Source organism: Trachypithecus francoisi, unplaced genomic scaffold (assembly GCF_009764315.1).
Source record: "Trachypithecus francoisi isolate TF-2019V2 unplaced genomic scaffold, Tfra_2.0 Lachesis_group8, whole genome shotgun sequence".
NCBI classification, from domain to species: domain Eukaryota; kingdom Metazoa; phylum Chordata; class Mammalia; order Primates; family Cercopithecidae; genus Trachypithecus; species Trachypithecus francoisi.
This window is the reverse complement of record NW_022681473.1, coordinates 42,253,636-42,266,567: the sequence shown is the minus strand read 5'-3', so window position 1 is coordinate 42,266,567 and position 12,932 is coordinate 42,253,636. Positions and strand designations below refer to the sequence as shown.

Here is a 12,932-nt window from a genome sequence, read left to right as displayed (position 1 = left end):
TGATGGATAAAAATGATTCGATGGAGAAGAAAGTGATTTTATTAGTTCATAAACCAATGTTCATATTCATGTAATGTATGTATGTATTATACTGTCATTTCCCAGAAATATACTTACTTAATCAGTAATAATAATAAATATCATTTTAAATTCCTAGGCATAGGATTAAAGCATCAGCTGCAAACTTTTAAGCTAACTGAAATTTATATATTAGAATATAAAATACCAGCTGTCTTGTGATGTTAACTAGTTAAAATGAATAAATAGTTTATAGTAGCTGGGGTTTATCTAGGGGGTAGCACACATTAATTAATGAGAAGATTATCATGTAATATTTACTGACTATTTACGTATCCTTGGATATATCTACTGATCTTACAGAAAATACTCTTTGCAATCCTAGTATGTTTTTGAATAATGGCTGGCACCACGGAGCAGTTCTGTGACCAACATTCAAAAAAGACAGCAAAACAGTCATGAAGATCTTATCGTCTTTCTTTATAAAAAGTTTCTTCAGCCATTGTTGCCTATTGTACATTAAATATACACATTTCATTTTTATTTTAGGTCTTTTGCTATTTTTGCTCATGAACCAAATATTGCTAATCTGTTATTTAACTATGCCCTTGGGGTATATTAGAACATGAAATGCATATGTAAATAAATCTTGGGGAAATTTTTAATTGTCTTTGTGAGCAAATAGCATGTTATTACATTAACAGTCCTGGATTATGGCAACCACCCATTATTCAAATACATTAGGTATATTCTACTTCTTTTATAATTATTGATAGACTTTTGAAGAATATTACTGGCTTGGCTTTGATTATATACTAAAATAAATGTTCTCAAATTGTCTATTTCATATGTATTTTTAATTGAAAATGATGGCTTGCCTTTATTTTCAATTAATATTTATCTAATGCTGTATAAATTACATGGGAGTGTATTTCAAAGAAAGGATTATAGTTGTTAAACATCAAATAAATAAAAATTGTTCTTAAAGCTTATAGATCTTTAGGATATAGGTATATGTGTTTGGATAATGCAGGGACTTTGAATACATCATCAGATATATTAAAAATCAAGTTGTGCTGAATTGATTTTACTTATATTTAGAAAATGCATTGACAGTTGATATCATGGTGATTTTCCCCTTCTCTGAGCTTTGTACATGCATACAAAATAAAATGCAGTTGTTTTCTACTTAATACAAGCAATATGTAACATTTCATTATTTTCAGTTATTCTTAAAAAATAAAATTTTCAGCATTAAACATTTAAGCACCTATTTATTAGGGTTGCTGCTGTCAAATACAGCTACTATCTAATGAGTTTGGAACAGCTGGCTTTTCTTTTTTCTTGTGGCCCTTTTGCCAGATACTTATTCTGCAGGGTTCTCATATTCTTGGTATAGCCAATAAAAATTCCTTAGGACAGGTGGTATCTTGTGTTAGTTCAAAAGTTTACAGAATCACCTTCATGTTCACGAGTTGACACCTTTCAGAGCAGTTATCCTAATTTTGTATGTGATTTGTGCAGCAGAACCAGCTTTATATTTTTTGATATAAATTCAGGGTAGACACTTGAAAATTAGTGTGAAGCAGGTGCTGGTCTAGGGATTTTGCATATAATGAACTGTTTCCTATCTTACAACCTTGAAACTGTAGTCTCAAAATACTGAACAGTTTTGGTTAAAGAGAGCATATGAACCACTTTGAATTCTCCAGTTAGAAAAATATATTTGTATTGAGAGGTACAGTGGGGATGAAAATAGAATTTGATAGTATCTGGATCATCTTTAGGGATTAAAAATATACCAGCTTCTTCAGTGAAGCATTGCCAAGTACCAGAACTTGCCTGAATGATATTGTTAGCCATTCTCCAGCCAACAAGGTGGATTGCTATTCATTTTTCAGCACCACAATCTTCAACCCCAAGCTTTTTTTTTTTTTTTCCTAAAGAGGTTTCTGTGGTATTTCTACATAGAAAAAGACAACTGCAAGAGGGATAATTCATTGTCATGGAAAATAGTCATTTGTGTATTCAGCAAATATTTAAGTAGTCAACCATAGTGGCTAAAAGCATAAACTCTGAACCTAAATTGCCAAAGAGCCAAGTTCCTCTGCCCGCGAATTAGGTGACCTGTGGCAAGTAACTTAATCTATACATCTGTTTCATTATCTGCAAAATGGATATATAGTAGCACCCACTTCACAGTTTTCTTGAGAAGATTAAATGCATGAATTCATGTAAAATGCTTAGAACAGTACTTGACATATAATAAGAACTCAACTGTTAAGTATGATTATTAGAATTCTTTAGAAATTTAATACTGCTAATTTATTGTGAAGAAAACATTCTTTCTCAGCAACTTAGAAGATTAAAAGGATTTTTTTTTTCCAGGTGGCCCCAGTCTAAAACACTTTATAGGCTGATATGTAAATCTTTACAAAAGTTATGGCAAACATATTTCTGGGAGGAATACATTGATGTGTATGTGTGTGCATGTTCATTATAGTTGCCTGACAAAAGATTTCAGGCAGATGTTTATATCTCACCTTTGAGCTATAATGTTTTAACAGAAAGCGACTAGCCACAATATTTAATCAAATTTCCTGATTTTGATCTACTGGCAAGTTGTCATTCTTGACTAAATTAATCATGTGAAGATTAAATATCACAATTATAAATTCAGGAAGCAAAACTATTACTTCTAGACTAGGATACGCTAGATTAATATTCAAACCAATGGCTTTATGGACCAGCACTGGTCAGGACTTTAATATGCTTTAATTGTATCTATTTATTGTTCTTTCTTTCCCTGCAAACACCAACCACAATGAAATGCTAGGGTTAGGGAAAAAATGATTCTCTGGTGCTAAAATCACACTGTTTCCAGTACGTGTAGTCTGATGTGTTAAACCAGGTGCACAATTTAAATTACAGAAGATCTGATTCTGTTTAACAGAGATATTTACCTATGTATGACTTTTACTTGAGAAATTGTAATTATTTCTACATAGCCTGTTCTTAAGAATTTGCCATAGATAAATTCAACTACTTTTATATTGTATTGTTTTTTGAAAAAAATACTGTTGAAATTATTAATATTAATGCAATAAATAACTAGATAATATATCATCCCCATATAAAGATTATAACTGATTTCTTACAATCACATAGTGATTGTAATCATAAAGTATGTATTTAATAATTTTTAATCATTGGAAGGAAAATATGTTACACATGAAGTTATTTATAAAAGTCTCGGACTTGTATTTTTTCTTCATTTGAGGCAGTACATTTCAACTATGAAGTATGTAATAGTCTGTTTTAGCCAAAAAAAACCTCACCTTTCAGAGCTATAAAATATACAGAATTCAAAGCTGACACCTAATATATTTTTCATTAGATACAGATGTTCAATGTAAAATTCTTTTTACAAGTATTCTTGAAAAACAGGATAACTAAAAAGATATAATGCATAAAAAGTAAAAATCATACCTTTTGGTAAATTGTTAATGGCTTTTTAATGAAAGCTATTTTTTTCTTTTTATGATTTACGTGTTCTTTTAAGTATATTGTAAACATCTTATAACTTAAAATTATGAATGGAATCTTCAAACTGCCATAGAACTTAACGAAATAAAAATACATAAAGATCTATTAAAAGTGGAAAATCTTGCAAGTAATTTATAAAGAAATAGTTCAACAATTTAAAGTTTATCTTCTTTATCTTAAAATTTAAATTTATTTGAATAACACTATAATTAAGAAAATTATTTCTAATATTTACTTTCTGTAATTTTGTGAAATAATTTTGTTATTATTAAAAAATGCAGCCTGGCGTGGCAGCTTATGCCTGTAATCCCAGCACTTTGGGAGGCTAAGGTGGATGGATCACTAGGTCAAGAAATCGAGACCATCGGGGCCAACATGCTGAAACCCTGTCTCTACTAAAAATACAAAAATTAGCTGGGCATGCTGGCATGTGCCTGTAGTCCCAGCTACTTGGGAGGCAGAGGTTGCAGTGAGCCGAGATTATGCCACTGCATTCCAGCCTGGCAATAGATCTCAGCAATAAAGCCGGGATGGTGCCACTGCACTCCAGTCTGTGGCTAGTCACTTTCTGTTGGAAAAAGAAAAAAAGAAAAGAAAAGAAAAGGAAAATGAAGGCCAATATGATGAATACACAATGCAAATTCTGTTATGCTGGCTTTTTGTATTTTGGCATACTACTTTCATTTCTGAACTGAGCTGCACACAGTTTTGAAATAAAAGTTCTGCACAGGCTACCTGTGTGGTGAGTATTTAAAGCTACTGATGTTTTTACACCTGCAGAAGTCATTATTCTAATTGGGGGCCAAAATATGAACTACCCAGTAGGGGAAAAAGAATATTCGTTTAAAAAGTAATTCTTTGTCCCTAAGACTGCCCCCCAAAATGGAAAAAAAGAAGTCATTTTAAGCAGATGTTTCTTGAAATCCAAATATATTAGATACTGTGAGTTTAACTTAAATGGTAAATGGTTCATCTGTTGTTCCAGCCGGATTTTATTTATTTATTTATTTATGAGACAGAGTCTCACTCTGTCGCCCAGGCTGGGGTGCAGTGGTGTGATCTCTGCTCACTGCAACTTCTGCCTCCCAGATTCAAGCCATTCTCCTGCCTCATCCTCCCAAGTAGCTGGGATTACAGGCGTGCGCCACCATACCTGGCTAATTTTTGTATTTTTAGTAGAGGCAGGGTTTCACCTAGTTAGCCAGGTTGGTCTTGAACTCCTGATCTCAGGTGATCTGCCCACCTTGGCCTCCCAAATCGCTGGGATTACAGGCCTGAGCCACCATGCCAGGCTGCATTTTCAAATAATAAGAAAATTATTTCACAAAATTACAGAAAGTAAATATTATAAATAATATAAGTAGTTTTCATATTCCAGGTAAAGGAGAAAATTAGGGATTGTGCAATAAAGGTGTCTGGAGAATGCCTCAGTGAGGACGGTGTTTAGCAATCTTAATTTTAGCAGTGAGCATGGTATGTATTGGAGAGAGAAGTTGAGGACAGAAAGAATAGCCATTGTTCTTGTTGCTAGAGGTTTAAGTATCACATTATGAAGATTTTCATTAAGGTTATGGCATGATAATAGAAGGAAGCTTGAATCTGTAGGACTTCTGGCAAATAATTTACAGAAACATAAGGCAGGAAAATGGAATATTCTGAAACTTAGATTAATAGGAAACAAAAAAGGAGAGGGCTTTGAGAAAGATACGTTTTGAAAGAGTATATAAGAAAGCAGTGCAGTGGCAGGATCTCAGCTCACTGCAGCCTCTGCCTCCCAGACCCAAGCCATCCTCCCACCTCAGCCTCCCAAGTAGCTGGGACTGCAGGCATGCACCACCGTGCCTGGCTAATTTTTGTGTTTTTGTAGAAATGGGGTTTCACCATGTTGCCCCATGGCTGGTCTGTAACTCATGAGCTCAAGTGATCCACTTACCTCAGCCTTCCAAAATTCTGGGATTATAGGCCTGAGCTACTGTGCCCAGCCTACCTGTATTATTTTAATTAGGAAAACTATTTCAATAGAATCTAGAAATATGGTTTTATATATTGGCCATGCTATTAAAGTTCCCAATGGTGGTTTTTAAAAATATATACATGGCTCTATTTCAAATGAAAGAAAATTGATCTGGCTGGGTGCACCCCAGATTACATGACTATAATCCCAGTACTTTTGGAGGCTGAGGCTGGAGGATTGTTTGAGCCCCCGGGGTCTGAAACTGCGGTGAGCTATGATCCTGTCACTGCACTCCAGATTGGGTGATAGAGTACAATCCTGTTGAGAGAGAGAGAGACCTACGTTGTTCTTGTAGTCAGATATACACCTAACAAAAAATACTTGTCCTGCATTATGTCCTGCCTTATGGGTCAAAGTAATTGAATGGGCCATTGAGGATGAGAATAGAATGATTAATGGAGGCCAAATTGTGAAATCACTGGTAAAGCTGGTTCTTTGAGTTTTGTTGGTTAGTTTTCATTCCCCCTGATTACTAAATGATGGAATTCTTTTACCCAGGATATCATTTTGCCACCTTTAATATGTAATAAAACTTTTATGCAGTTAGCACTATGTTATGAAAATATTAAATGCTGAAATTCTTGCAACCAACGGAAGATAGAAAATTCCAAAGAAATGACTATTTCTGGTAAGCTCCTATCCCAGATACATAACTCAGCTAGAATAGCAATTTTAGTAATAAGATTGTGTCAAATATTTTATTTGGTGTGAATCTGACATTTTGATTTTCTTTTTATAATGCTTCTTTTTGTTATTTCAGGGAAGGAGATTACAGCAGAAACTTTTATGGAGAAGTTGGACAATGGTGCCTTGCTCTGTCAACTTGCAGAAACTGTGCAGGAGAAATTCAAGGAGAGCATGGATGTTAACAAGCCCACAAAGGTAAAGGATCGCAATGCAAAAATCACTCTTAGGTGGTAGATTACATTTATAATTGCTTATAAATTGCGTGTAATTAAAAAATTTATTGTGAACAGATGCATCAAGGTCTATACTAACAACAAAGTACAGAGGGTTCTTTTTAATTAGGTGACGTGTTATTTGCACTCTAATTACATAAATTGCATAATCCTTTTGGTGAATCTAATTAAATAAAAGCTTATGAAAAATGATGGTATTAAAAGAGTGTTGTATATAAACTTGATGAATCTAAAGTATTGACTAAAATCTTAGCAGAGAAATAATTGTGACATTAAGCAATGTACAAATCTAGTCAAGAAAGATTTATTGAACAGATCTTTGTTTTCAAAAATATTATGGCAGAATACTAGATCAAAATTTCTGGACTGTAATTTTTTGTTTATTCTAAATAATAGTACCATTGAACTAAGTAAATTTGGACAAATTATTTATTTCTAACTACTCAGATTTCTTTTCTCCACATTAATTCTAATATTCTTTTCTAGTGATTGTAAACACTTGATGAAAGCATGGTGTTTGACTTTTTTTGAAGAAAAAAAGAGAGATTGTACTTAATTTTTAATAGAGAATGAAAAGAGATATAAAAAATATTAAAATAATGTTGGCCAGGCATGGTGGCTCACGCATGTAATCCCAGTACTTTACTTTGGGAGGCTGAGGTGGGCAGATCACTTGAGATCAGGAGTTTGAGACCAGTCTGGCAAACCTGGTCAAAACCTGTCTCTACTAAAATAAATACATAAATATATAAAAAATAAATTTAAAAAATTTAGCCCGGCACCATGACACATGTCTATAATCCCAGCGACGCAGGAGGCTGAGGCAGGAGAATTGCTTGAACCCAGGAAGTAGAGGTTGTGGTGAGTAGAGATCACACCATTGCACTCCAGCCTGGGTGACAGAATAAGACTCTATCTAAAAAAAATAAAAATAAAAATGTTGAAGGCAACTTACTACAGAAAGCAACTGTTAAGCCTTTTCTGCAACTCTGACAGAAAAAATAAAGGGTATGTGTGTTTGTGTGTGTGTGTGTGTGTGTATGTGTGTATTGCCACTGAATTTATTTTTTAGATATTTTATATTACTCTGTATTGTATAATATACAAAACCTTCCTCTATTTTTTTAATCTTAAAAGCAGCTCTGTGAAGGTATTAATTAATTAAGTGACTCCCAAACTTTGCTGCACATCGGAATTACCTGAGCATCTTTAAGAAAAATGCTGAGAGCTGGGCTGGATGTGGTAGCTTACCACTGTAATCTCAGCACTTTGTGGGGGTCAAGGCAGGCAGATTGCTTGAGTTCGGGAGTTCAAGATCAGCCTAGGCAACATGATGAAACACCATCTGTAATAAAAACACAAAAAAATTAGCAGGGAATGGTGGTGGGTTCCTATAGCCCCAGCTATTTGGGAAGCTGAGACGTCAGGTTCACTTGAGTCCAGGAGGTTGAAGTTGCAGTGAACCGAGATCACAACACTGCACTCCAGGCTGGGAGACAGAGTGAGATCTTTTCTCAAAAATAAGAATAAAATAAAATAATACTGAGACCTGGATCCCATGCCTTAACATTCTGATTTAATCCCATAGGGTGAAACCTGGGCACTGGAATTTTTAAAAATCACCCAGGTGATTCTAATGCACAGCAAAGTTTGGTAACCATGAATTTCTTTTAATTTTCTCCTTGATTGGATGGTTGAAGACTCTAAGTAATTTGTACAAGATTGGCTAGTAAATGACCAATCACGAATTTGATACAGACAACTTTGCAAGTTTAGTGCTGTCTCATTTTGGTTCATTATGGTAGCCCACGACTGAGAGACTGTTTATGAAAATGCTTTGTGTCAAGCTTAATGTTAGGACACCAGTTTTTCTTCTGCTCTCGTTTCCATCATGATGTAACTGGCCTCTACATCAGCTACTGATGAGAAAATATAATGCCAATAAGAGGACAATTTGTATAGAAGGTTTACTGTAAAGCAATGAACAGAGGGAAATAAGCTGTGGTGCCCAGACACTTGAAAGCATTACCTTCACATTACGAAGTTCCTGAAACCTGTATTGCTTGTTTTTGAGAATGGAGAGCCCAATGCCTCAGTTTTAAGAATCCTTGAATCCTCCAGAGTAATAAAGATTAACCAACTCTATTAAGGCCATTGTGCGGTTTTCTGGTTTTGCTTTGTTTGTAAGTCTTTGCTTTTTTAAAACAGAAGCAAAGATTCCCAAATAGATTTGTAATTGTAAGACTCAAATGTAAGATAACCCTAAAGCATTAGCCTGTAGGTCAAAGGCTTTGACATTAAGTGCATTTTGCTTGGGTTCTAGTTTTATTTATTCATTGGATATGTCTGAGCATAGTTTCCTTATCCGTGAAATAGGATTAATAATTATGCATGCATACCTTCCATAGAGCATTGCACAAAATAGGGCTCTTGATAAAATCTGTTTTCCCTATGTGAAATATAGGAGACCCTTATAAGAATTTTTGATTAACTATAAGAAAATAAATATTTTATAGTCTATGGCCATACCACCCTGAACATGCCCGATCTCATGTGATCTCGGGAATTAAGCAAGGTCGGGCCTGGTTAGTACTTGGAAGGGAGAAAATAAATGCTTTATAAATGTTTGTATTTAGCATGAGAGCTGCTATGTGCAAATATGTATACATTTGCCCCAATCTCCATGATAATATGTAATGTTGAGGATATTTATGGATCGAAAGTTATGTAACTACTTTCCTTTTAAACATTTACTTCAATATTATAATTTTTATAATAAAACTATAAAACATAAAGAAACAAAAGAATTTTTTTCAGTTAGTAGTAGAACTGCAGAAAGTTATTAAACTTGAAATAGTTCTGTGAACCTAGGCAATTTTGTTTGACTGAATATGAAGCTAAAATTTTTTTCAGATTGTGATAAAGGTTTCAGTATAAAACCTTAAATGTGTTACTTGAACAAGTGCAGGTTTAAAAATACTTATAGTCATCTCACCAAAAAGTCACATGCACCTGTGTGTTCATAGCAGCACTATTCACTATAGCAAAGACATGAAATCAACCTAGATGCTCACCAATGGTGGACTGGATAAAGAAAATATGGTCCCTATATACCACGAATAGCATGCAGCCATAAGAAACCAAAATCATGTCTTTGCAGAAACATGAAGGCAGCTGAAGGCCATTATCTTAAGTAAGTTAATGCAGGAACAGAATCAAACACCACATGGTCTCACGTGTAAGTGAGCGCCAAATACTAAATACACATGGACACAAAGAGGAGAACAAAAGACACTGGGGCCTACTTGAGCAGGAAGGGCGGGAAGAGGGTGAAGGTCAAAAAACTACCTATTAAGTTCTATGCTCACTATCTGGGTGATGCAATCATTTGTATACCCAACCTCAACAAGGTGCAATTTACTCACGTAACAATCCTGCACATGTCTCCCCTCTGAATCTAAAATAAAAGTTGAAAAAAAATACCAGTTATGACCTCGCTTTCACTGCTCAATACATCAAATTTGATCTGAAGTAAAAGTTGACATAGTTGCTCTTGACTGAATTGCCTTCCGTGTTCTTAGCAGCATTTATATATTCACAACTGACCGCCTGTAATATGCAGCTTAAATCAATCATAACTTGTGCCTTACCATATGAAAAGTGGAAAGATCACTACATTTTCTTTTCTGCCCTTTATAGTAAAATTTTAAAAGATGAAAAGCCAAAACGTTAGTATGTATATCTTCATGGCTACTATTGTTCATAAATATACTTCTGTTGAACTCAAGATTCTCATTTCATTTTTGGTCTAGAAACAAAAAAAAATGTTATGAGATTGTAAGCATGTTGATATTGTTAAATCTAAATACAAATTTAAACAGTAATGGATTCACTACAACCCAGGTAATTAGGATTACAGTGAATATTTCCCATGAGAAAAAATGAGGCTTTAAAATTGAGTTTAAATAGTCTGGAGGTTACAATATTAAGTCTGCTTTTACATGTGTTTATACTCATGTGTTCATGTATGGTTTGTATAGAATTATTTCTCATTTTGGCATTTTGAAGTTCCAAAAAAATGGTGGCGAAAATAGATACATTAGTCAGTACATTCTCTGAATTAGTGAAACTGTGCATAGGGAGATGTTGAAAACAGAATTACTTTTAAAAAATTGACAACAAACTTACACCCATCCAAAGCCATGCCACAGGAAGCTCTCTGTAATTTTTTTTCTAGCAGCTTTAATCTTATCTCCTCATTTTCATAGCAATATTTTTTACTTTTCCTGGTTGATAGTTAATTTGGAGATTTTACAGCTGTGTAAACAAATTTGAACGAGTAAGTTATGCCTGGTATGTGTGAAGTATGTCTGTATTAAGGATGATTTAAATGCTCTTAAATCTGAAAGTAAATTTTAATAAATGTTAGTTCACATATTTAATATTTCAGATATAAATCCATGACTCTTTTATATCCAGCTTTGGTTTGATAAAATACTCTGAATGGAAACAATTCTGTCCTATGATTCTTTCTTCCAGACATCAATAGATCAATTTAAAAATAGCTTCTTTGTGTGTGTGAGCTCTAAGTAGTTAATCTTAGCTTTCGTGTAGTGGGCCATTTTCTAACTCTGCATGAGAGCAATGCAGAGACTTCACAGAGTTGGACAGTAGGTGGGTGGAAACATTTGAGACCCGTGTGCAGCCGTTTAATGTGTAATTTTATTTAATTCATTTATAGGTATTATAATATTATAATTTCACTGTAATTATAAATCTTAATATTTCTGGAGTTGAGGATGTTTAAAGACAAAAATATAAATGAAATGAATCTTTGCAGTATCGTTTTAGGATGAGAAAATCAAACCAAATGACAAGTTTAAGGTTAAGTTCTATGCCTTTTGATTCTCAGCTACCTGATCCAGTTAGCATCTCTAATCAAGACAGGGGAATTATTACATTTATGCATGAACTTCTTTTCCTGGTGCAAATAGTGTTCCACAGTACAAACCCCTTCCTATTGTATATTTGCTCTCTCTTCTTTGTTCCCCCCCCACCAATCACAAGTTTGCTGATTTATGCAAAAGACTCTCTCAACTAAGGGGCATCAGTGTGGGGCAAGACATTCATAAGGTTTAACCTCTCTTTTTCTACTAATTGTCCTTTGCATTTGTCTCGTTTATTTCGAGTCTCTTCTTCAGACATCAGAGTTTCTCTGGGTTCAGAGCTTCCTCTGACTTCAAAGAACCCTGGGTGGTTAGATCAAGTTTGAATCAGATGAAGGAGGGGGGAAAAAAGAAGTTCTGTTACCTAGTAGAATGCTGCATTATGCTCCAAGGAAGGAACTGAACATTAACCGTCTAAATGTAGAATCCAGTCCTTGTTCAGGAGAAAGAACATCCTGCAGATAGAATGCCTACAATGCATTTGCCCATCAAGAGTACTTGCTTCCTTGAGCTGCAAGATAACAATACCTCAGGATGTTGTTTTGTGCCCTCCGGGAATTAAATAAGACATAAAGATTAGAGATTTTCTTAGAAGTATCAGTAGCACTTTTTGTTCAGAGAACATCTTATCAAGATTTAATTCTGAGAAATCCAGATATTTGTGTTTACTGCTGATCACTCTGGCAGAACAAGAAAGTATGGTAGATGCAATAATATGAAAAAGAAAATAAAATCTCAGCTGTGATTATTCTGGAGTCATTCGTTGCTGGCTATACAGCTAAATGATTTTATATCCCTTAAAAATTTATTGTTCTAAATTGCAAACATAATGCTAGAATTAAACAGAATATGTTATGATGAGATGGGAAGAATATAGGTGGAATGATGAGGAAAGAAATAATTTTTTATAGGTATGTTGCTACCAGAGACTAAAGGAAAAAGAAAGTTAGTGGTAAAGTCCAGTTCCTCAGGATTTGTAAAATATAGGTAAAATATATTTAAGTTTTAAATACACTGAATTTTTAAAATTTTTTATTTAGTTTGTAATTGCTTCCTCAGGTTCAATTATTTCTCAGTATAAAATTAAATCCCCCTGTCACTATTTTTCTAAGTCTGACCAAATAGCCAGATTATTCACCTCCAAATGAGAGACAATGAAATGTCTTGCTTAATTTTTTTTTTCTTTTCCCCTGAGAGTGTTTCTGTTCTATACCATCTTCCAGAGATATGCCTAAATGGGGTTTCAATGCCATATCATTACATGTTGGTGTGTCATATAGAATAAAAAGAATAGTACATAAAGGAACTTGACTTTTATTTTTCAAATAAAACTGGTCACAGGAGACTTGATATGGGCTACATTTGCAGTTGGCGGGGGGCACGGAAAGCAGCAATGTGAAAAAGTGGGCAAGATAGGGAATGAGTGATGTGCCTATGGAACTTATTTAGATCTTAATGTCTAATTGAGCCCATCCCATACATGGCACT

The 12,932-nt window shown here is 34.2% G+C and overlaps 1 protein-coding gene across 4 annotated transcripts in view; it reads left to right on the top strand.

The window, feature by feature from the left end:
• GAS2 (growth arrest specific 2) overlaps positions 1 to 12,932 on the top strand; it is a 187,530-nt gene that overhangs the window by 51,842 nt on the left and 122,756 nt on the right. For all 4 annotated transcript variants that reach the window (XM_033204651.1, XM_033204648.1, XM_033204650.1 and 1 more), the window contains one exon: positions 6,339 to 6,460. In XM_033204651.1, coding sequence (XP_033060542.1) covers positions 6,339 to 6,460 — 122 coding nt within the window. The remainder of the gene's footprint in view (positions 1 to 6,338; positions 6,461 to 12,932) is intronic.